Below are 25,434 nucleotides of genomic sequence, written 5' to 3' on the forward strand. Positions count from 1 at the left end.
AGCTGTGGTGGAAGTATAGTAACAAAAAGATGGACTTTGGCACTAAAAAGACTGTAACGTTCAACTATATCTACTTGATTTGACTAATTTGGATGTCTGAAGCTTCATATTAGCTTCGGATAAACTTTTAAAACTATTTTTGCACAGAAGGAGGAGAGTGGATTTTGGTCCCCATCACTTTCATTGTAAGTGCATCATGAAGGGATCTTCTAACGGCCAGTATGAACAGAAGGAATGATTACAACAAGAAAAACCTGTTTCAATGTTCATTTGGGCACCCGACTGTTGTTTTAAGACAGACTTGAAAATTTGTGAACCCAACCTTTAACTGGTACAGTACTGGGACCATTCAAAGGGTGATCAACAAAACCAGGGAAATAATAGTTCACTTCTATTTATTGGCATTAGTCAGCAGTCATTAAAATATGGAACTCAATCTCTGAAAGAAAGAGTAGATGAAATGTTATTCAAACATAATCAATCCACTCAAAACTATGAGATAATAAATCAAAATTTTGACTTATTAAGCAAAAATAATGAGGTAATAAAGTAAAATTGTGACTCATCAGGTCAAGATTATGGATATTAAGTCCAAATTTTGACTTTGACTCAAAACAATGAGGAAATAATCTCAATTTTCCTCACTAATTTTGCTTAAATTAGAATTATGAGATTGTAGGCAAACATTATCATTAATGTACGTTATACATTTCCTGACAAAAATGGCATGTCATGTTTATAATCTCATATTTAGCTAATTTTTCACTGACATTGGTCGCTAAAACTTTTGTACTTCATCTCTTTTAGTACAAAAAGAAGATTATTAACTATTCTGATAAGGAAAAAAACTTCTGGTTTCTGTTTTGGTGACCCAAGTGTCATTAAAATCATTGTATATATATGCTGCCATTATATAATGTATCTGCAGGCTCGAGTCTCAGAGGTTAGTTCAGTCTCCAAAAGAAAAATAACAACATGACAAAGGGATGAAAATGAACAGAGACCGTTTTATCAGTCCCTTAGATTATTGTAAGTTTATACTGTCATCGCTCATATCTGTCTTTGTTTCCCCCGGGTTTACAGTATGTAAGCTTAAAGAATGGGCTTAAAATAAGAGGGCAAAAGAGACAACAGACATAACATAAGATACAAATGCGTAACTGGGAATTCACTATTGGACATAACATTCACATTATAGTTCATATATGAGGACTGAAGGCTCGTGATTTTTTTGATCGGGACCAGATGCGCTTTTACGCACTCCGTCTCCAGCCCTCACACTCAGTGCGCTTTTTACCCACAGTGGATATTTGACTCCTCACTCCTCGGCACGATGTCAAACGTCAGAAAACCGCATTATTCTATAGGAAGAGGCTGTGTGTCATTCATTTTGGGATCTTGAGAGGACCGGTTTGTTTCTCGTCGGGAAGACAAAATGACCAACTGATTACAGTGGGATTTGCTTAGGCTTCCCACCTCCATTCCACTCCAGATTACTGTAGATCTGCCTCAGAGGGATCTATAACTTCAGGATTGTCGGCATCTACGGACATCTTTATCAGGGATAACTCAAAAGGGAGATGATGGCTTTATCGTTTCTTTACGCGCTATGCATGTGGATAAGTTTAGTCTGTTCTTCGCTGGGAACCGGGTTTGTTTATCACTTTCCAAGCATCAATGTGCAGCGGCAGCGCATCAAATCGGAACAGAGCGGGAGTACTGCTGGACCGCCGGGTACCAGGTCCAGTACCCAACTCAGGTGAGTCCATTTTGAAAATTTTCACCAAAATACGAATTCTGTATCTAAAGCAGTAAAATTTACTGCATGGTGAATGTTGGTGAATGTTTCAGCTCTGTTAAGATGCTACATTAGTATCTTAAAGTGTTCAGACTGTTATTTTTTTCACATTTTGTCTTTGTGTGTGATCATTTCCATAGCAGCACTGATTACATTTCTCTCATATGGTGTCAATAAGGATAACATCTCTTCTGTGTTTTAGGAACTGGTGTCAGTACACTGTTTCCAGGACAGTATCCTGTCAGGTGCAAAATGGGACAGAAACCTCAGTGCAGAGAGTGTTTCAGGGCTGCAGATGGCCCGGACCCTGTTCCAAAGTCATCAGGTACCAACTCCTCTTTTCCCACCATCTCTTTTAGTTGTGATGCTGATAACAAGGCATGAATATGGGACATCCTGCATGGTGGCAGGGGTGGATTTAGTGATTTGGGGGTCTCCATTGTGCTTTATTTTCACTTTTCTCTACTTGAGAAAGTGTAAAGTTGCATAAAATGGAAATATTCAAGTAAACTTTTCTGTTTCCTCTGTCTCCCCTGAATTCCTGTCCCCACTTTACTGTCCATTATCAAATAAAAACACTAAAGAATATGAATGTGTGCCTGTAGTCAGTCTCTGTGTGCTTTCTTGCAGCTACAGGACAATCATCAGACCGTCTTTCAGGTTTACCTACAAGCAGGTCACTGCACTGGAGTGGAGATGCTGCCCAGGGTTTGTGGGAGAAGAGTGTCGTGAAGGTGAGTTTCTCATGTGGGTTTTTTCTTCTCTCCCTTGATGCCACTCTCTCATAAATTAGACAAAGGTGATTGTAGAGGAGAACTGGCTATCAAGGACTGAAATAAAGGCCATGTGTTTTGCCCGGATCCATCTGTGTCTTTTTAGCAGCACCAGGCGACTTTACCCACATCAGTGCCTTTTTTATGTTTTGGTGGTGTGTAGTCGGGTAGATTGCTAATCGTGCTACTGTGCAGCTGTTGGTCTCTTGATATGACTGTAAGGTTGTTTTGAATTAAGATTGAGAGTCTGTTTTGGATTACTTTTGGGAACAAAGACTGCAGTAAAACATGAGTTGAAAGGGATGCTGTGCTCTGTGGTTTTGTACCTTTTCTTTTTACAGCTTTGCATTTAAGATGCTTCTGTGCTTGGATCCACAATCTCTCTCCTTCTGTATCTCTCTCTTCTTGTACATATTTGAGAGTAAGCCTATGTGAGCACACACATACTCGCTCATGTTGCTCTTTTAACTGTAGAAAGCTCAGAGGCAGTTTCGCCTGTCTCTCCAAATATCGTCATGGCTATTACAGTCAAAAGAATTAATGAAAAATGCTCAGAGGAACGTCCAGCAGAGCAGCTTGTAAAGTGGGATGTAGTCTGGGTTTCGGTGATGGGCAGCGCTGCTCCTACATACCACAAACCGCAGACTCTGAGCCCAGTAAAAGACCAAAATTTTTCACCCAGGGGCAAGTCACCGCAGTCAGCCTGAAGAAACAGAGTGGAAGGGTGGATGAAGGTCTAATGTAGGGCTTACTTAACTCTGGTGTTTATATATATATATACATTTTCATGTGACCACTGCTCGCAGCCACACAGACAAACATGTTTTCACATATCGTATTTTAAACACATACATTATGGAGGCCTGTAAAAGGATGCTGGAGGCTACACAGGCTGAGATGCAGTTCTTTATTTTTCATTTTTATTTTAATAGTTTTCTATTACACTTATTCAGTAAAAGCTCTTTTTTTAGGTTGGGCAATACAGCAATTAATAAGTAATTGAAAAAAACTGACATGACCTGTCAACATTTGTCCAAGATTAACAGTTACCTCAATGAGCGAGTTTTGCTTATTGGTCATAATTACCACACCTTGTTCCATTTTGCAAAATTATTCATTGTTGCACTTGGATAGCCAGGATTTACCATGAGTTAAGAAAACATGCATTAATACTAATGGAATAAACACAGACATTATTACAAAGCCTTTGGAAATGATTATTTGCCCGGCCGTGGATATTATTCCACATAGAGATTAACACATAGCCATATCCGTTGAGTCCGTAATGCCAGAGATTATGGTTCACTTGAAACCAAAGTGGTTGCAGGAGTGTGAAGAAGTAATTCGGTTGTTTATTTAACGTTTGCTGAGATGTATTTGCACACGCTAAATGGCCGTTAGAGCACAGAGAAAATCGCCTCCATATGGAGAGACAGAAGGCCAGGTTCGAGTCAGTAAGGAGACCTTAATGATGGAGGCTAATGTCACATACTGAAAGTCTGTTTCACACTGAGGAGTGGATGGAGAGCTGGCAGGGGTCAGTGTGTCAGAGGTAGAGAAAGAGAGGACAAAGAGTGGAGATCTGGAGGACTAGCACAGAAGAAACAACAAGGTGTTAGAATTGGCAAAGACAGAGAAGAAGAGAAGAGAAGAGAAGAGAAGAGAAGAGAAGAGAAGAGAAGAAGACTGTAACAAGCGTTTCTGTCTCACTCTGTTCCAGCTGCTACGAGCTGGCCAGACGGCAGCAGAGCAGAGAGCCGGTTCTGTGGGAAAGTGGCCCCACTGAGATTAATGAGCATGACACTCCTCCACCAGGTCTTTGTAACATACGTGACCATGCTAAGATCAGGCTGCAGCTCTGAAACAAAAACTTGTTCCGCCTACGTAGATGAACATCTGTGCAACAAAAAGAAGTCAGTGATTTATCTTACAGCATAAATCACTGTATATCAAGATTACAACCTTAGAAATATTGGTGATTCTTCATAAAAATGCCATGCAGGAAACTCTAACTCAACTGAAATTGAACTTAAAAAATGTCCTTTTTTGACTTTTGCTATCGCAATGAGTGAAAGATTTACTCATATTTGTTTCTGCAGCATCACCATGAAAAACTACTTTTGTTGGCATTATCTTGTAGTGTGGATTCTGTGTGTGTCTTTGGTCTTTATGTCAACCCGCCAACGCTGTACATGCAGCTTCGTGTAGCAGAAAACTGCCGCATTGGGGCTTTGAGCCAGCTGTTTTATCAGAGTGAGAGAGGACAGCCTTAACCAATGAACATGACATCACCTCTGGTTTTAGTTTGATGGGGTTCTGGCTCCACTTCAGAGGCCTCGGAGGCCCTCAGAGATGTAGAGACAGGGCACATAAAGAAGGGTAGAGTTGGGGCTTAGTCTGTGTAAGCTGAGGAGATGCTTGTTCTTTTCACCTTGACGCATGTTCTTATTTTTATCTCCTAAACCCTGAATCTGTTTTCTATGGCAGCGTATTGCTGCCACCATGACAAAAAAAACATTTGCTCAGTTTCTTGTTACAACGAGGGACTTTTCTCACTTGAACAAGATTGTTTCATGTTGTAATGACACACATTTCTCATTATTAGTAGATACTAAATTATTCAGTTTAAACAAGAAACGTTTCACAAAATGAACGTATCTCATTAAAAAAAAACTTTTCTTGTTATAACATGATAAGTTGGTAAGTTGTTATAACAAGAAACTTCCATATGCTGTTAAAACAAGAAAAAGATTCACTCAGTGCCTAAAGAGACGATATTTAGCCTACATTGGCTAGAAAAAGTGAACGTTAATGGTTTATATGGTTGTAAAGAGATATGTTGTTATTACAAGAAATGTTTCTTGTAGAAATTTAAGGATCTGGTATCTAGTAATAAGAAGAAAATGTCCCAGGATAACACAAAAAAATATTTCGAGCTGAAAAGAAAAGTCGATTAGTCAATTGACAGACAAATAATCAGCACATATTTTGACAATAGTTCAAATAATTTTTCAAGCAACAATGCCAAACACTCCCTTCTGCAGCTTCTAGAGCTGTGAGGATTCTCGGCTTTTCTTTGTTTTATGTGATACTAAAATTAATATCTTTGGGTTTTGGACTGTCAGTCGGACAAAACAAGCAATTTGAAGACAAGAAAGCCCAGGAGGACTTGAGCTTTAGGGAACCGCAATGCACATCTATCATTTTTCTGACTGTTTATAGACCAAACGATTAACTGAAAAAGTGAGAGGCAGATTAATCAACAATGTAAATAATCATTAGCTTCACATTCAGTCACAAATCTTAAAAAATGTGATGCTTTAGTCATTAAATAGTCATAAAATGTGCAATGCTACATATTTTTATAGTCGGTTTTGGCTTTAGCAAGTCTTCGAGTGGGTTCCCAGGGTTAGTGACTCTCTTGACACAGTCAGAATTAGCTGTTTGTTTTGTCCTTTCTTCTAACCTTAAAATACTCTGTAATATTTCGGAGCTTGTGGCGGAGCTCCAAAGCCAAGCTGGTCGCAAAGCTTGAATTTTTATGTGCTTGCTAATGGAAAGTGGGTGTTTCACGAATGTACTTCGTTGACACCCTGACCCGTCAATATTTTTGACAGTCTGGCCTGGGCTGGCTGTGTACAGTGCATCTGAAGATTTACATTTTGCTTTCAGTAGAGTTGTGCTAACACATGACGGCATGGAACACATTTGGGAGAAATGTGGTCCTAATTTCCCTGCTGTTGGCCCCTGCCCCCTCCCCGCTCCATCACAGCAGCACCCCGGTGCCTATCTGCACACATGATCACATTAACAGTAGGAATTGTGGGTAATGTCTGAGTACGGGGGGGGGCAAAATCTAAAAAGAATTAAGGCCAGGACTTCCCCTGATGAGAGCCGTCACCTTTGATCTCAAGCAAAAGCTCAGGAAAAGAAGTTTAGCAAAGTTTAAAGCTGGTTGTGCTTGCATAGGATGTTTTTTCAGTGACGTTAATGATGAATTTCACTAAAGACGTGAAAAGGTGTCTGAAAGCTTAGGAAGTCAAATACGTTCATTTGTAAATGCTACAGCAATAAAGCTGCTCAAGTCACTGTTTCCCCCTCTGCAGCTGGATGAGGAGGAAGTGAGGGAGGTGTGTTAAACCCCATTGTTGGAGGGATTATCTTAAACACCAGCTATATTATTTCACTCAAAATACCTTCAAATTCTTCCATTTTATCATCCGCTCTCATCCCCTTGCAAGCCTTTGCCCTTGTCTTGCTTTTTCTTGCCACCGCTGGTCTCTTTATCTTCCATCCTCGCTGCTTTCCACTTATCTAACTTCCTATGTCTTTTAGATCTCTCCCTCTCATCTCCTTGGAGTAAAGTGATAAAACAGAACCATTTTCCACATGTGCTCCCCTAGACTGCAACCTCTGCAGTGCAAGGATATGACTGATGTCTCTGTTACATCCCTGGTTGTGCTCAAATATAGGTCAGACAGTAACCTTTGACCTGCTGGGAGCTACGGGATAGCTCAGCTGTTCCTGCTTCTGGTCTGATCTCCCTGATGGATGATGCTCCGTCCATGCTCCTTCTGTGGTTTTTCATTTCTTTCACCAGCTTCTCATTGGGGTCTTCCTGCCTCGTAATGACATCCTTCCATTTGTCCCTGCATCTGTCTGCATGTTGATGCATCTGCTGTTGCAGAGTTAAGCAGGTAAAGTTCTTGAGTTACTAAAAAAGGTTCCTGGAAAAGTTTCTGAGGTCGATAAGAGCCATATGTGTCCATAAAGGTTGATGAAATCTGCAGGTTTCTGCTAGTCAAGACAGATGTTTGCCTGTGAATGTGTGAGAATCCATATGTCTATCTTTCTGCTGCCTTCAAGTCTCCCTGGAATATTCCTGCTTACAAGTTTGGATGTTGGATTACTTTTTTTTTTGCTAAGAAACAAACCACTATTGTTTTCGGTATCCTTTTATCAATCCTAGCACTATGTTGTGCACAAATAACATAACAAGGCTAAGAGTCTACAGTGATGCTAGTGGCCGAGGCTGAATGTCATTTTGTTGTTTTGCATGAACCAAAGTATTGGACACATTTTACCTGATATTACAATTCATCCTGATAGGGACATGAATGTCTGCAAATTTCATGATAATCCATTTAATAGTGGTCAAGACATTTCACTCTGAACATGAAAATATAAACCTGCTGGTGGTGCTAAAGGGAAAGTCAGGGGATACATTTGGGTTGGTGCTAGATTAGATTAGCCTAACCCTTACCCTAACCCCCTAATCCTAACCCTAACTGCACTCATGAGAGTGTGTCCCTCTGGTTGATCCAACCTAGTATTTACCATTCATTTGGATTCGTCATGTGGCCATCCACATGAACATCAAGATATTTACTCTGGACCAAAGTAGTAGACTGATTGATTGACCAATCGACACTGCCCACCCCCAAGTCATGCTGCTAGCATGCTCAAAATGAAACATTTACACTTAACACTCAATAATAAATGGTAATGTCTTATTTAGTATATATAGTATTTCTAAAATGTAGTATTTCTAGCAGATAGTTCCAGCTTTGTTGTGGCATCCATATGTTCTCATTTCATAATCACAATATATCTGATATGACTTGAAAGGATGGATATTCTCTCTCTCTGCATCTCCACATTTTCAGACACTTCTGCTAAATCATTTGAACCTCAAAAATGTTGCCCTGAATTTCAGCTGATCACGGTGATCTCTCCTCACCAGATTCACACCACATCATCTCATAGCATGACGATGACTGAATGTCTGTTCACTGGCGGGCCGTTCCATCTCTCCTTGATGTGTTGCTAGTGTTTCAGCACCAAGAGCTGTGTGTGCTGACTTGGCTGAAGAGCTGGACGGTGCAGCGGGATGGGATGAGTGGTCGCATTTTGGCAGCATGAGGGACTAGCAGAGAAATTAGGTGCATTCTCAAGTTTGGAAGGATTCAGTTTGTCGTCATGTCATGACTGCGCCAGTCGTGCGGCAGTATTTTGCGAGGGCGGAATGTCAGATTAATGACTTTGCCTCATTGTGGTTTTGAAGTCCATTATTTAATCATTGACCATATCTTGTTCTGCATGAAATAATGGCACCATGCCTCTGATGTAGTGGGAAATCCTATTAATTGCCAAGTATTTCAGACTTGCAAATTGTTGCAAAGCCTCATTTTGAAGAAATGGTGTGTGGCCTGTCAGCTGGCATCATGGTGAAAAATGTTAAATGGTCCCACTGTGGACTTCTAGGCATTTTGGTTTTCCAAAAAAAAAAAAAAAAAACAACTTTTTGCTCCATTCACCATCCTCCACCAGCCACCGCAGTCAAAGTGGGTGTGTGATTTAGTGACTGAGAGTTTGTGACAGTACAAATGTGTGTGTGTGTGTGGGTGTGTGTTTTGTGCCAGCTGTTCTTCATGCCAGCAATAGCTGACCACTTGCAGGCTGGGGCTGACACACAACAGGCTCCTGGGATGCAGCCAGCTTTTCTTGGAGGCTGTCTGTGGTCTACACACACACACACACACAGCTCACAGACTGGGCACACACTTGTCTGTGTGTCTTGGGGACGTGAAAGCCACTCTTACAATGGTCCAAGGAGATGTTTCAATACATCATCCTTCTGTCCTCCTCACACATACAGACAGAGCAACTATTTAGTGACTCTGAAAATTATCGTCTCAAGCTGTGTGCGTCATGGTTTGTTTTGTGGTTAAGGTTTGTCTGTGTGTATGTGCAAAAAAAAGAGTGATTTCTTTGATCTATATCCAGCTCTAATGTAGGAAATGTCTCAACAGACTATGCCCGCAGTCAGACTTACACTCTTGCCAAAATATCCTGTGCTGTCTTGTACTGTGAATCACACAATAACGGCAGGGATGATTCATTCAATGGGGTGGCATTTTTGTAGTTTGCGGAGATGAAATATAGCCTTTGTCTTGGTTCTTCTGATGTTTAAATTAAGATTTATCTTTCAAGAGTTTCTAATCTTATTTGCACACTAGCGCTTTGCCCAGAGGGAGTTTGATTCAAGCAGCAAATTTGCTCTGTCGTCTCTCATCGCCAGACGTAACAGTTGAGCTTATCACATAAGACTAACATCAGCTTTGCTTCCAACCTGTGTTATTTATGGACATATAATTCACTTGCATGGTGCATTACCCATCAATCTGATATTTTTATTAATGGCATTTTCTGTGGTTAAAGTATACTGTGCCTGTGGTCATTTTGAATCAAACAAATGTCCCTTTGCTTGTGTTGTAATTTTACATTGGCTTTGTCTTTCATGTGAATAAAGAATTTTTAAAAGGCTCCTATAATTGATGAAATGCTAATCTTCTCATCGTTTTCAGTGAGTTTCATGAATATCAGGCAGAATAGTAGTATCTGAATATTTCAAATACTGCTCAATCATACAAATCCTTCCTTCTCTTCACAGCAGAAAAAGTTCCTTATAGGTTTCTGTTTATTTCGCTTCCCACTAAAGACAACACAAATCTGAATCTTTCCCATGAGCTGAGTACAATCCAAGAAAAATAACCCTCTCTTATGTTGCCATGGTGTAATTATGGATCCAAACAGACTCTATAGCTGCGGTCTCGCTCTAAGCATCAGCTCGAACACAACGGAAGTTTGGTTTTCTAACCCAACGTAATTAAATTCCAACTCTAGAAAATCCTGCCCGCCACCTTCAGAAAAAAATGCTGTTGTTTTGCTCTGGTTCACATATATGGTACATTAACTCGGTTGTGGTGTTTTCCTGTGGTGTGTGTTTATGACATAATAAGATATTGCTGGCTTATTCTTGGCTCGTGGTGCACAAAAGATGAGGACTAGACAAGTTAGCTCATTAGCAGTGAAGAGTGGAGCTAAATAAGCCACTTTTAGACATCATGGACGAGGCGGTGGTGGAAAGTAACTCAGTACATTTACTCAAGGACTGTACTTAAGTACAATGTTGAGGTACTTGTACCTTACTTGAATATTTCCACACTTCTTACTTCTACTCCATCACATTTCAGAAGGAAATATTGTACTTTCTAATCCACTACATTTATTTGACAGCTTTAGTTACTTTTCAGATGAATATTTGACACAATGGATAATATAACAAGCTTTTAAAATACACACATTGTTAAAGATGAAACCAGTGGTTTCCAACATTTCTGTTTTTGATGTCTTACAAAAAGCAGCATGTAGTCGGGGTCACATTTCAGATGTCTATGAGTTATTAACAACTCCACCAAATAGTGATTTTTCCCTCTAAACTTCTCACATGGTTTCATTTCAATAAATGTTCGAATGATCCAATATTTCACCAAAAATCAAAGATTAGAGAAAAAGTCAAAAAAACTGAAAACAGATTTGTGTATCAGAACTTTGTTTTTTCTTCTTTCTTCTCCCATTAATCATCTCATGACCCCTCAGATTTATCTGGTGACCCTTTGGATGGGCCCAACACCTAGGTTGGGAACCACTGGACTAAACTAGCTAACTGTATATAGTAGTTCAAACTAGCTCCACCTCCAGCAATTACAACAGTGACATGCTGCCATATGTAATAATATATCAGTCAGAGGGACAAAACAAGTACTTTTACTGCAATACCTGAAGTACTTTTTGATGCTAATACTTAAGTACTCTTACTTAAGTAAAGGATCTGAGTACTTCTTCCACCACTGGATGAGGCAGAGATGCTTGTTTCTCTGCCAACAGATGACTCAGCAGACCATAAAGCAAAGTAGATACAAGACATGATGCATAAAATGTTGAGTGAAAAGTGGGTAAAGAAAATGATAGCAGCTTTGTGACGCTGCATAGTGGTGCTGTGAGATAATGCTAACATCAGTGCATGTTAACATGCTGGCAATGACAATGCAAATGTGCTGACTTTTAACAGGTATGATGTTTATCATGTTCCCCATCTTAGTTTAGCGTGTTAACATTTTCTAATTAGCATGAAACACAAAGCACAGCTAAGGCTGATGGGAATGTCAGTAGTTTTATGGGTATTTTGGACATAAAAAAGTGACATTTTGACTTGCTGGTGGTGTTACATGAAAACTTAAAGGGGACATATCATGCTTTGTGTGATTTTCTGTTATTTATATACTGTTATGATGTCAGACATCTATGTTAAACATGGTCAAAGTTACAAACATTGAGGTTAACATATTCTATGTAGAAATGCTCCCAGCAAGTCAAAAGCCAGGGCTTCAACCTGCTCTGAACGCTTCGTTTGCAAGGTTTTTTTTCCCTTCCTTGCAGACCAGCTGAAGTCAGCTCATTACACATGCCCACAGACGGCTGTCCGCACTGTAGCTTTTGTTGCTAAGGTCATGTGTTGTTCATGTTGTCCACTCTCATATTTCGGATCAGATTCCGGCTCAAACATATTCGGATGTATTTGAGAAATTGAAATTTCAAGTAAATAATGACAAAAACTACTGAAATTCTACTACTGTAGTTTGTTCTATGGTTTGTTGATGTAGCCTCTCGAATGGCTGTAAGAAAGTCAAAGGGGCAACTTCCAAGAGGTGGCCAATCAGAACAGAGGGGGGTCTTAAAGAGACAGGAGCTAAAATGGCCTGCTTCAGATGGAGGCTGAACTGAGGTGCTGCATAAAGAGCCAGTAAAAGATAAATACAGTTTTTTGAACTGTAAATCATGCAGAGATATAAAAATATAGACCTGTAAATGTACATAATATGTCCCCTTTAAGGTATCACCAAAGTCATTACAATTAATCTTAAGAAGGACAATAAAAAGTGTACCGAAGTTCATGGCAATCCATCCAGCAGTGGTGGAGACATTTCAGTTGAAACCTAAAATCTCAACCTCGTGGTGGCGCTCAAGGAAAAGTCAGGGATCAGCAAAGTCTTTAGGAATTCATCTCTGAGGACCATGAATGTCTGTACACAATTTCATGTAAATCCATCTAATAGTTGCTGGAAGTATTTCAGTCAGGACCAAAATGGTAGACCAACCGACCAACACATCATCGCAAAATAACTCCTGGAATGCCTCACAGATTGATGTTCTGTATATAACAGTGAAAAAGTGTCAGAGGGTGGAGTTTCCTTTGGGCTGATGATGAATAATTATGGAGGAGATGAAGGCATATCAGCTCATCAGACCTCTCACACTGTGGAGCCCCTGATTGCCCACAGTCTTGCTGTTGCGCTGCGTGCGACTTTGATGTCGGTGGAGTAGCCGCTGAAGAAACCTCAGTGCAGTTAGTCACAACAAACAGCTCATGTGGGGTCATACTGGTCCCTGCGGTTGAACATTGCTCAGTATTTGGGTTGATGAATCCTGAGGAATGTGTTTTGATTTTAGCTGTTGATTGTTGTTTCCGTCTGTGGCCGTGCTCCAGGGCAAGATTCAAGAAGTTGAAATGAGGCTTTGAGAAACCACACCCACGCAGTCAGATACACCACTGGACTGGATGTACTGGATTGCAGACACACAGACACGGTGCAGACATTCACCCTGTCCTATTTCAGTGAAGCAGAAACCTCAGCGGCTGCTCTCAGTGCCCTGTGTGCCGCGGTTGGAGACGACGATTTAGGCAGACCATAGCTGTTTGGGTCATTTTTGTTGTTAGCTATTTATGAGCACCAGTTGTTCCTTGTTCTAGGTTCCCCTGCTATGACCACAATGTGGGTGGGTCCCATCTGTGGGACTGACAGCTGACATTCCTGACTTCTTATGAGCCATAGACCAGAGGAAGGCTAGGATTTAGAACAAATACAGTTTTTTTAATGAAACACTTCTATTCTGTGTTTTGGGTTACAGTTCATGTAATGGATCCAAAATTGCTACACAGTAAAGAATGTGGTATCTGAGGTTTAGAGGAACTAGATTTGGTAGCTTGATGGTGTAATTTGTCAGTTAGACAACGGAAACAGGCTGAAGATAACATAGAAAGTTACTGGCAATCAAGAATTTCTATAAGGCACATGTACATTGATGAATAATTTGCAGGTTCTGACAGCAAAAGTGAACATAAGAAACCTGAGAAAAGAAGCAAAAACTGCCTTTTTGTTCACAATTTCACTTATTGTCAAAAAAATCAATTATAAGACCAAAACCAGCAATGCATTCTCAATACTTTCCTGCTCATGGAGGCCCTAGAAGAAAATGTTAGATAATGAATCAACGTGTTCAACCCCAGTATGTATGGACGGCTTCTGAATCCTAAAAGGCAAAAATCAAAAGGACAGTAGGACAGCACTCCACTTAAATTGTTTAAATCATTTAAATTGGTAACAGTGTTACAATTAAACACACGTGAACTGTACAGTATAATATATTCAAGTGCAACATTGTAGGCAATAGGAAGACTCTTTCAAAGAGGGAGCTCATAACAACAAAACAAATCTCACTAAACATAAGTCATATTACAAAAAGCAGCAAAACGAGAAACCTTCATTCAAGCCAGATGACATTAAAGTGCACAGATACTGAATCCAAAAAACACTTGAACAACCTCAATGACCATAAAGCGACGGTTATTAACCTCATTATGTGAGTGAATGTCTTACTATAGGACACTTTTCATCATGATTCTGAAAGGATTATTCCAGTTTTTAGATCATCCCAACATAGAGGAAAAGTCAAGGGATCACCAAAGTCATTAAGAAACATTGTCTGGGCACCATGAACGTCTGTCCCAAATTTCATCTCAATCCATCCAATAGTTGTTGAGATATTTCAGTCTAGACTTAAGTGATGGTGACATACTGATCGACATTACCATCCATAGAGCCATGCTAGCTAAGTAAGTCTAAATGATTTCCTAAAACAGTTGGGTACTAATGTTTTAATAGATTTAACAAGAGTTCATTTGTCGGGAACTATTTTCACCTGCAGATTTATACACATTTGATGCACTTGTGAGTATTTAGAGCAGCAGGGGTTGGTTCAAAAAAACATCGGTGAAAGGACATGTCACTCATTACAAGAGTGTGACTCATTGATGTATTTTTAAAAGCTTTTGGACAACAGTGGAAGTGTTTGGCCCAAAACATTATATCAGGCAATATTTGTTAGTAAGATAAATTCATTGTCGGCTTTGGTCCTTTGAGACTTGTTGACAATAAGAACAATACAGAATATTGCCACACTTCTCCTTTGAATGCAATTTTAATGCTGCGATGGCAATCAGGTATGTCCTTTGGCAGGTAAATGAAATTACCTTTCAATAGTTGTGTCCTTAAAATGTTGTAAGATTACAGTTTTGATTTCGGGAATTTCAGTGAAGGTATGTGGGTGGAGGTGTGGGTGTTTTGCGTGTATAATTGTGAGTTTGTTTGTGTTTCCATGTACTGCACACAGTGAATGGTTTTGGTTTTGGTATCTGGAGGAGGATGTGTGTGTGTGTGTGTGTGTGTGTGTGTGTGTGTGTGTGTGTGCGTGTGTGTGTGTGTGTGTGTGTGTGTGTGTGTGTGTGTGTGGGCACGCAGGCCATCGCTGCACATGGGCAGACAGACAGACAGAAAACATGCAGAGTCAGGAGGAGACAAGCAGGTGTGTGCTGGGCGTGAGTATGTGTGTGTCAGCAAGAGAGAGAGGGAGAGAATTTCAAGAGAGGTCTAATAAAATATTTATTCTGTGGGTGAGTGACATGATTTAAGGAGGAATTCCTAATAAATTCTTGGGTCTGGTTCGATGGGCATTGTTCCTGTGTATCTTGGCTTGACCGTCTCATTGTGAGATAGAGAGATACTAGTGGCGGTGCCAGAATGAAAAAAGAAATAGGAATGAAAGAAGAGAGACAGATGGAGAAGCAGCAGCATGTATTTCTGTCTGTAATCACAAAACTAAACTCATTCTTGTCTGTCTCTTTTTTTACAGAGTGTCTGAACTGCACCAGTTTCACCGACATGAACAGCAGAATAAATGCCATTGAATCAAAGGTAAAGAAGATCTCTCTGTCTTTCCAAATATATACCTCTACTGGGTAATCCTTCTCTATCCTGTGAATAATTTGAAAACTTTTGAAGAGTTTGTTACCATGTGTATGGAGATTATGTTCACATTTGCCACTCTTGTTGTAGATTAAGCTGCTTGAAGAAGGCCGTTCCTCACTGCCAACGCTCAGCAGTTTACCGGAGGGCTCAACAGACAATGAGGTGGACAAACCCCAACCCACTCCTCCGCCAGGTGCAAACACATCATTAAAAACGTGCTCTCTGACATATGCAGAAGAGGAGTTTAGGGGCTGTTTATTTGTACTTCAATCAGTCAACTTGGGTACAAGAATTGCACATTATTCAGTATTCAGTTCAATATTTCTGTCAAATCTACTACTTACGACTTACAAGCCTTACTTATCCATTTGCTGTTGGTTTTGTAGCCAAATTATTTGCATTGTGGACCCAAAAGCCAAACCCTGACCTCATCATTACCCGTATTTACTTCACTGATGAACGGTTGTGCGAGGAGTTAACACACAGCATTATAAATTTTGTGTTCTTTGGCCTGCAGTGCATCCACTTGACTACAGATAGAACATAGATTAGATGGATAACAGACTATTGGATTTGGCTGCTCAGGTTTTTTGATGGATGTTTGGAAATGTAATATATGTGATTTTTATCTGACCATCTTCAGTACTTTGGTGAGAAGCTGGTGAGACGCAGTAAGGATGTACTCCAGTGATTTAGTGCAGTAATTCCATAACGTTTGGGGACTTGTGAGAGACAGATTTAAAAAAAGAACGGTAAAAATTGAAGCAGTAGAGGCCGAGATGTCTGCATGTTTTAGGGCGTTTTCAAACCAAACCAATGTTGTTTAGTCCGGTTTAATAGGCCTGTGGTTTGTTTGCTTGATATGATTCATTTGGGCCGATGTAAATTCAGCAATTGTGCTGGGGTGCGTACCAAAACAGTTGCACGAAGACCCTTTAGAGGAAGTAGTCTCAGTCTGGTCACAAATAAATTAAGATCATCATTGCCTTGTTTATAAACCAAGAGGAAAACACAAACACAAAAAAAACACAACTCACTAATTTGTACCAGAGCAAACTAACTCTAGGTTTGAAAGCACCCTTAAATCCCTCTTGTGAGTTAAGCTCTGAAGAAACATGAGATCCTACATTTCCCCTATTACAAATCAATAGTCTTTCATAGATCCCCGCTCCGTCATAAATCCCCATTTCTTTCAAACCCCATACCTCCAGTTTTTAATGCGGGCTTTCTGTTACATGATCCAAGAGAACACTTACGACATCATCTGGGGTTTTGTTTTAAACTTTGGAAAACTCCTCCGGATGACATTATACAACTGTTTTCACAACTGAACTTTATATTGATGGAGTTCCCCTTTAAATCATTTTGGAGTGAATTATTCATTGAACTCTACATTTGTCTGTTTTCTGTCTCGGTATCAGGAGGCAGAGGACCTCCAGGGCCCATCGGACCTCAGGGGCTTCCTGGTTCTGCTGGACCACCAGGTCCGGCTGGAAGAGCAGGCCTCCCTGGACCCATCGGTAAAATATCTTCAGACCTTCTTTTCTCATTTGCTCACTTCAATATGTTGACGATTCTCACAAAAGTTGACAAAGTGTTTAATCAAAGTGAATAATTGGTGGATTCATTTTTGATGAACTTTTTGGTGCTCAGGACCAAAGGGGGACAGAGGTCTACCAGGGGAAATAGGTCTCCCCGGCCCTCCTGGTCCACCAGGTACTCCAGGGCCGAGCTCATTCCCTGTCCGAGCGAGAGGTGATGTTTTTGAAGTGGACAACCAAGGTGAGCAGACCACTCTGCTCTCTTTTAAATCTGGGCTTGAATTAGAGTATAATAGAAGCCAATCCTGAACACATGGTTGAATTCTGAATCCACTACAGTTGTGAAACCATTCGAGCGTTCAGTTTTTGGACGGTTTGAGACTATGCCAAAACCACGGGTCCACTTTCACTGTTCATCCTGCAATGAATCATGCGCTTCACCAGCTTCAAACATTCACACATCTCATGCATATGTTCCCTTGCAATCATTTCGTCAAGCAGAACATGAACGCCGGCCAAATGGGTCTGTATGCATGGAAAACAGTTTAATAGGGGGCACAGGTGAGATGGAAGCACAGAGACCAGAACTGCAAGTGTTTAAGTGAGCAATGTGTGTCCTTCAGCTTTTAGCAAAGGGCTTAAATCCGTAATGGAGAGAGGATTGTTTCTTCTCCAGAGAAGGGCTGGCTTAGATTTAGTTTAATTGTTTCCTTGTGTTTTGCTGCTGCTGAGCCACTGTTTACAGCAACCTCATTTAACACCACCACCAACAATGGAGCTGAAAATCAGGTTATAAATCATAAGATTAGCTCAGGAGGGACTTTAAAAAGACCGAATCAATTAGAAAAACATATTTCATTCATCTCATCCAATTTTAATACAACCTGCCCAAAGAAATCTGTATAATCAAACACACATAGAGAGGGATAAAAATGAGCATAATTGATTTCTTGTTGTTTGCAACTATGAAACTTCATATCTTTTGAAATATAGAAGATAAAAAGCTCATGTACATCTCTCACTTTTTGAGTTTCACCACAGGGAGGCAGCAGACATCCATGGTATAATCATTAGGCCCTACCTCATGAAGACTGCTGGCTCCGATTAGGCTTTTGGCTGCGTCTGCCTTTCTGAGCCCAGGACTGTGTCTGCGGGTCTGGAACTATGTAGATCTGGGTCTGTGGGACCATGTTAGCTGAGGGGGGCCAACTGGCTGTAAACCAGGCCTAATTTGTTAGCTGTCAGCACAACAGTCTGCGTTTTGGGGAACAGGCCGCGGCCCGCAGCCAAGAGCTGGGCTGGCTACGAACAAGGGAGGAGATAGTCTGCCACTCTTGTGGAGTTTCTCGGGGAGGCAGCCAGGCTCGAGGAGACTGTAACATTAGAAAATTAGTTCCAGAGGGAAATCTGCTCCTTCTAGACCCTTTCTGTGGACTGCAGCCACAATGTAACAACACTGTCTCAACACGGGGGAAGACTGACTCTGAGCATATGTTAAAGTGGAGAGGAAGTGGAAGTGTGGCTTGGTTTCAAACAAAATTTATACTTACAAGCATACCTTGAAATATCCTACATGCTGTGAACAAGGCATGACTTCCACCTCTCGCATGTTTTCTACGAGGAAAGATTATGTCCAAGCATTTACTGCTCCATTAAATAGGATCTCTTTTGGATTGTCCAGCTGTTCCTGTCGATCACTGTCAAATCAGATTTATTTCTATTGCTGATGAAACTCTGTAGCCTGAATGTTGACCCTTGATGTCTTAACTCCTCTGTTAAGTTGAAAAAATGGACCCTACCTCCTGAGATTTTGACTTCCTTTGACCCTTTCTTTACTTCTTTTTATTATTTTTTTTTTCTTAGTCAGGAAAAATGATAAACGAAACATAATCATTTGGGGCCTGGGCCTGGGATAGAGCTGGATAAGGAATTGTTATTTCACTCGCTTTCTCTAGTGCATCATAAATTTACTGGTCATTTTGTTTTGATAAGACTTTATGATGACTTTACTTATTTTCCACCTGTTAACTGGCAAATGTAGTGGATTTATGGTCATTGTAAAGCAGCGATTATCAGTTGTCTGCCTGCTTTGTTGAACTCTGTGAGGAAATTATGATTAAAGCAAACAAACCCTGTAACTGCAGATCAACAGCCGCAGAGACACACACCTTGCGTCTTGAGATATAACCAGATTGTGTGTAGTTCACACTTGACATCATGAATGTGTCAAAAGCATCACAATTGACCACTTGTGATTGGATTTTGCTTCTGTGCTGATCTGATTTTATCAATGGGGAAACTCTGACCACAAAAACGGCAAAACAGTCTTGCATTCATATTACATACAGCATGTAGTCGCATGCATCCATAGCCACCCGTCAGTGTGACTTCAATAATTGGTTTCAAGCACGTTTTTATTCCCTTTTGGCTGCATTCGCATCTGTATTTAGAGTTTGCTTGTCGTTAGATTGCCCAATATGCATTTCAGAGCTCAGAGTGAACAGAATCATCTCACACAAATGGGGGATGGAGGGAGAACAGGTGATGCAACGATTTAAAGGAGCTTGTAGGTTGCGCAACATAAAATTGCGGTGAGCAGAGGAAGGGATGCTGAGCTCTCCTGGGATGGGTTACGTTGCACCTGGATCCTGTTTGTTAGTGAGTGAGTGTTTTCGAGACTGCTAGCCTTCTAGCAGTGAAGTATAATCTTTGGAAACATATACAAAACTATGAAACATGACCTGATAGTAAATGTTTGGGGTCAAACTTACCTGATCTTTTCAGGTTTGTGAAGATTTCAGCGGAACCACTAATCCAGTGTTGGAGTTTTAATATCCTGCAGAGATATATGAGATTTTGGCCCTTTTAAACAGTAATTTGGTGGTTCTTGTGCTGTATCCTCAATAACTCACACACACACTGCACACACAGTGTTGATCAGTGAAAGAAGTAATAAAAATCTAGTTTTATTTTATGTCATTTACAACAGAAATTTAATAACTTTTAAAGTATGTTTGATTCTGTTGACTTCAGTAGAAAAGTTAAACGACATCATTAAAATGTCCACATTGCTGACAGTAAAAAATATTGCGGGTTTATATTCACTACATTCAAACACAAAATTGCAGGTCTCAGATCTCACATTTAAATGATAAGCTGTAAATCTAAATAAAGGCTTTTCACCAGCTCTCAGCCATGTGTTCATTTCTTTCTTCTTTTCTATCATTACTGTCTCCATTATCTTTTGTGCTAAACCAAAGTTGCTGTTTACATGTCTGTTTGTGTGTTTTTTTAATCCCAGAGGACAACCCCATCCATACAGTTCCTCCTGCTCCTGAGATCATTGCCGGCCCTCCTGGTCCAACAGGTCCTATCGGCCCTTCAGGTACATATAATCAATATTTCCAGTCCAACTGGTTTTTAGGGAACACAGAGTTCATGAAACATGCGTGCCTATCATATCATATGTCATGATCGAGGTTTGACCTCTCATCATGTGGGTGCGTGGGCGGGTCCATAACAAAAGCATATTGTGTAGTCAAGAACTGTCGAAAACCACAAAACTTCCAAAGATAGCAAACATGTCATGATGATTTACCAGACAGTGTGTAAGAGGAGATACACTTTAACACAAAAGCATCAATTTTCTATTTGTGCAGCAATAAAGAAATGGTGTTTTGTATTTAAATGTTCTGTGATGTAAAGAAGATTTACTGTAGGTTGAATTAAACACAATATACATGTTACTTTTTTGTCATTGTCAAATCTACATTTGGAAAATTCTAAGAAAACATTGAGAAAATGTTGGTTCAAGTGTTTAATGATGTGTTTATTTTGTAAACCCTGACAAATCTCTCTTACGGGACAAAATAATGTCTGAATTAAATTAAACTCAGAATTGAATTTTGATATTGCACAACAGTCAGAGCCAGTTTTACACATTTTGACATTCATACCCCTCACTGTGTGATGTTTTCGTGAATAACACAACAACAGGCCCTCCAGGACCAAGAGGACCTGCGGGGATGCCAGGCCTGCCGGGACAAGATGTGAGTATCTGTCACCGGAAGCTGATTGTGGATCAATACAAACAAGACTGGCATCATTAACACGTGTCCTTCTGTTTTGCTGACACAAGGGCGAGGAAGGCCTCCAAGGCAAGCCAGGGGATGTTGGGCCTAAAGGAGATCCAGGGGAAAGGGTGAGGCCGCTTTAAAAATCGCCCTTGTTATTGGATTAGCAGGCTGGCTGAACATATTCGATTCTGATGAACTATCAAAATGCTTTTTGTTCTACGTTTTGTAAATGGTCCTAGCTGTCATGCAATCTTAAACACATTAAAGGTGAACAAGCTTTTCTTCAAAGACTTACTCCAAGCCGTGACTAATCCTCCCTCTCTCTCTCTCGTCCAAGGCCAGGCCTCACTAATCAGGGCAGCCATGTCGGGTCCCCTCTGTAGTCAGCTCTCTAGTGGGCCTCTGCCTTTAAACCTGATCCCCTTCCTCTACTAGTATGATTTAAGATTGGAGATCTGGTGAAGAGGCAGATTAGCACGGGGGATAAAGAATGCAAGCCAGAAAAATGTGAGTGAGCAAAAGCGCTGAATATTTTTTCCTCTGTTCTTCCTCATACAGGGGCCTCCAGGTGTAACAGGCGAGCACGGCCTACCTGTGAGTATAAGCTTATTGTTTTTCATAAAACCCACACGTTAAACACAGAGATGACATGGTTCTTCTTCTCTGCGTTCGCAGGGGGCACCAGGGCCAAAAGGAGAGCCAGGAGAGGGCTTGAATGAGGTAAGAGACGTCGTCAGTGTCTTCTCCTCTTGAGCTCGTTAGAAAAAATGTTCCTCAGTAAATGTGACGTTGCTGTTCAGGGTGAAGCAGTGCAGCAGCTCAGGGAGGCCCTAAAGATCCTGGCCGAGAGGGTGCTGATCCTGGAGCACATGATTGGCATTCATGGTGAGGAGACAAACAGAGATGGTGGAAAACATTATTCCATGCCTCAGAATGATTATGTTGAAGGAAAAGTTTGACATTTTGGGAAATATGCTTATTAGTTTCTGGCTAAGAGTTAAACAAGGAAATTGTTACTACTCTTAGGTTTTTGTGTTAAAGGATAGGTTCACACATTTTCAAGTTAGTCTTAAAACCACAGTCAGGTGTCCATATGAACACTGAAAGAGGTTTTCCTCGATGTGATTATTCCTCCTGTTCATACTGGCTATTAAAAGATCCCCTTCAAATGCACTTTCAATGTAAGTGATGGGGGACAAAATCCACAGTCCTCGTTTTCTGCATAAATGCATTTTAAAAGTTTATCTGAAGCTAATATAAAGCTTCAGTCAAATCAATTCAATATCTTTCAAAGTTACAGTCTTTTTAGTGCCAAATTCCCTTTTTGTGTTACTATACTTCCACCGAAGCTCAACAGGGACACACTGTCTGTCAAGACAAAAAGAGGATTTTTTTTTTTTACTAAAAAGACTGTGGCAGATCCACTTTATTTGACTACCTCTGACAGCTGAAGCCTCATATAAGCTTCAGATAAATTTTGAAATGCATTCAGTTAGCTTACCTTTGCCTAAAACTGGTAACAGGGGGAAACAGTTAGCCTAACAGCCAGAAATCATCAAAGCATTGTTCCCAAAATGTCAAACTCTTCCCTTAGAAGAGTATTTTTGGCCAACTGTTTTATTGTCTTTCTTGTCGTTGCACAGAGAACTCTGAAGGATCTGGATTTGGCAGCATTTTGGACCCCCTATCCTTTACCGCCATAAAGACCAAACGCCTGCAGCCTGTTCAAACCCCTCTTCAAATACTCGAGGAGAGACAAAGACGAGCTCCCCTTTAAGTGTCTAATTTTGTATGTGTGTGATATATTGTGAAAGATGTTGACTGGACCTTAAATTTTTTTTTCATACTTTTATTATTTGAATTTATTGTATTTTTTGTCACAAATGAGTTCAGCTGTATGAGACAGGCATGAGATGTTGAGCATTTCATCTAAATGAAATGCTTGTAGTTCCTTTTTGACCCTGTTGCTGCATGTCTACATAACATTAGTAGCAGCACTTACATGGTGTCTTACTATGAAATATAATCTCATAAAGTGTTATGAGGGTTTTGGCATCTTTCTTTCCTCAGATAAAAGACTGCCTAGTAAACACGTCAGTTTGCTGGCTGATGTTACAAAGCTCTCCAGGCCGTGATGCGAGCTTCCCCGAGAGCCGGACCCAAAACGTACTATTTAGTGTCAAACACATTCTTGGAACGACCTCGGGGGTTCATCTCGTGTTAGCCTGTCAAGCATATTTCTTCTTTTCTCTTCTTTCTGTGTCTCTCCTTGTGCTCTGCCTTGTTAAAGCTGAGGTAAGACATGACAAGCTGCCAAGAATATCTGCTTAAAATAAAGTTAGGTGAAATGAATAGCATCTGGAAAGCGCACACATCTGGGAAGCAAAAAGGAAGAGATGCTGCAACAGTTGAGTCTTGGCCCAAACTCTGCAAACTTCGCTCAACTGCAGTGCAGCTTCACGCGACCGGACAGGATTACACTGACTTCTTCATAACTGCCTCAGAGATTTGATTATTTTATAATTAGTCTCTGAGAGACCGAGCCGTGTGTCTCCAAATAAAGCTTCGACTTTGTCTGGTACAGTCTTTGTTTTCTCTGTTACAAGGTTCATAATGTTAACCACCTTTAGCGGAAAACAAATGAATGTGTCTGTATCTTTGGTTGTTCAGTTTCTGATAAGTTGTCATACATTACCGCGGGTTCAGTCTACTGGTTTATCTTTTAAATACAGCTGTAAAAGGAGCAAGACCAGTGGTGGAAGTACATTTACTCAAGTACTGTACCTTATACTACTTTCTACTTCTTATCCACTACATTTTAGAGGCAAATATTGTACTTTTTAACTTAACTACATTTATAAGACAGTTGTAGTTACTAGTTACTTTGCAGATTAAGATTTTACACACAAAGCAAATCAAATATGATGCATTGTTAACAATTAAACTACCCAACAGTCTATAAAGTAGTTCAACTAAGTTCCACTTCAACCAGTTATTTTTATTTATTTTTTATTTTATGTGTTTATGTAACAGGGACAGTGGACAGTGACTGACTGTCCCAGAGTTAATTAGATAGCTAAATTTCATCAGCAGTCCCTGGGCAGGCAAACCCATAAAAAAATAATGGCATCAAATGATATAATTCAGACAGAGATACAGATAATAAACTTTGCATCCTACAAAACAAAAAGCACTTTCCATTTAAAGCATTACATCATACAAAAAAATGATATATATATCAGTAAAATTCTGCTTACACATTAAAGGACGGGTTCACGATTTTTCAAGTCTGTCCTAAAACAACAGTCAGGTGCCCAAATGAACACTGACACGTGTTTTAATCACTGTAATCATTCTTCCGGTTCATACTGATCATTAGGAGATCCCTTCATAATCCAATTTTAATGTAAGTGATGGGGATGAAGAGCAACTATCCTCATTTTGGGGAAAAAATGTATTTAAACGTTTATCTAAAGCCATTATGAAGCTTCCAAATTAGTCAAATCAAGTCGATATCTTTCAAAGTTTCAAACTTTTCAGTGCCAAAGTCCCTCTTTTTGTCACTATGCTTCCACTGAACAGGAAAACACTGTCTGTCGAGACACAAAGAAGGAATTTTTTACTAAAAAGACTGTGGAAGACATCCACTTTATTTGACTAACTCAGACAGCTGAAGCCTCATATAAGCTTCAGATAAACTTTTAAATACAATTTTGCTCAAAACAAGGCTTGTGGATTTTGGCCCCAATCACTTAAATTATAAACGCATTTGGAGGGGATCTTCTTATGGTCAGTATGAACAAGAGGAATGATTGCAGCAAGCACCTGACTGTTGTTTAAAGACAGTCTTGAAAAATTGGGAACCTCTAAGGCATCAGTTACAATAATCCATTAATAAAATATTACTATATAACACTGAAAGTACTTTTACTTTTGATACTTTTAGTACATTTGGCTGATAATAAGATAAGTAAGATTTTGACTTTAGGACTTTTATTCGAGATGGAGTATTTTTCACGTTGTGGCTTTGCTACTTTTACTCAAGTAAGGAATCCAGGTCCTTCTTCCACCACAGGTCAAGATGTAGTACACAGAAAATGCAGTCATTCAATTGATTTGTTGTGTCTTGTGCATGTTTAATTATCTTTTATACTCAGCATTGTTGACGTGTGCTTTGTTGTGTCATTTGCTAGACATTGTACCCAGCAGATATTTGTCTGTGTTGATCACTGAAGTAAGATTAAAGTACACAACAAC

At 40.1% G+C, this 25,434-nt stretch overlaps 1 protein-coding gene across 1 annotated transcript; it reads left to right on the forward strand.

Moving 5' to 3' along the window:
* The first annotated feature begins 1,119 nt into the window (after nt 1–1,119).
* LOC137186160 (collagen alpha-1(XXVI) chain) lies at nt 1,120–25,433 on the forward strand. The gene is made up of 14 exons (XM_067594850.1): nt 1,120–1,759; nt 2,001–2,123; nt 2,429–2,532; nt 15,445–15,506; nt 15,648–15,753; nt 16,982–17,080; nt 17,214–17,342; nt 20,403–20,486; nt 21,098–21,150; nt 21,240–21,302; nt 21,736–21,771; nt 21,853–21,897; nt 21,978–22,062; nt 22,821–25,433. Exons 1-14 carry the CDS (start codon nt 1,581–1,583, stop codon nt 22,952–22,954), a joined length of 1,302 nt encoding a protein of 433 aa, XP_067450951.1. The 5' UTR covers nt 1,120–1,580; the 3' UTR covers nt 22,955–25,433.
* The last annotated feature ends 1 nt before the right edge of the window (nt 25,434 follows it).

Source organism: Thunnus thynnus, chromosome 7 (assembly GCF_963924715.1).
Source record: "Thunnus thynnus chromosome 7, fThuThy2.1, whole genome shotgun sequence".
Lineage (NCBI taxonomy): Eukaryota > Metazoa > Chordata > Actinopteri > Scombriformes > Scombridae > Thunnus > Thunnus thynnus.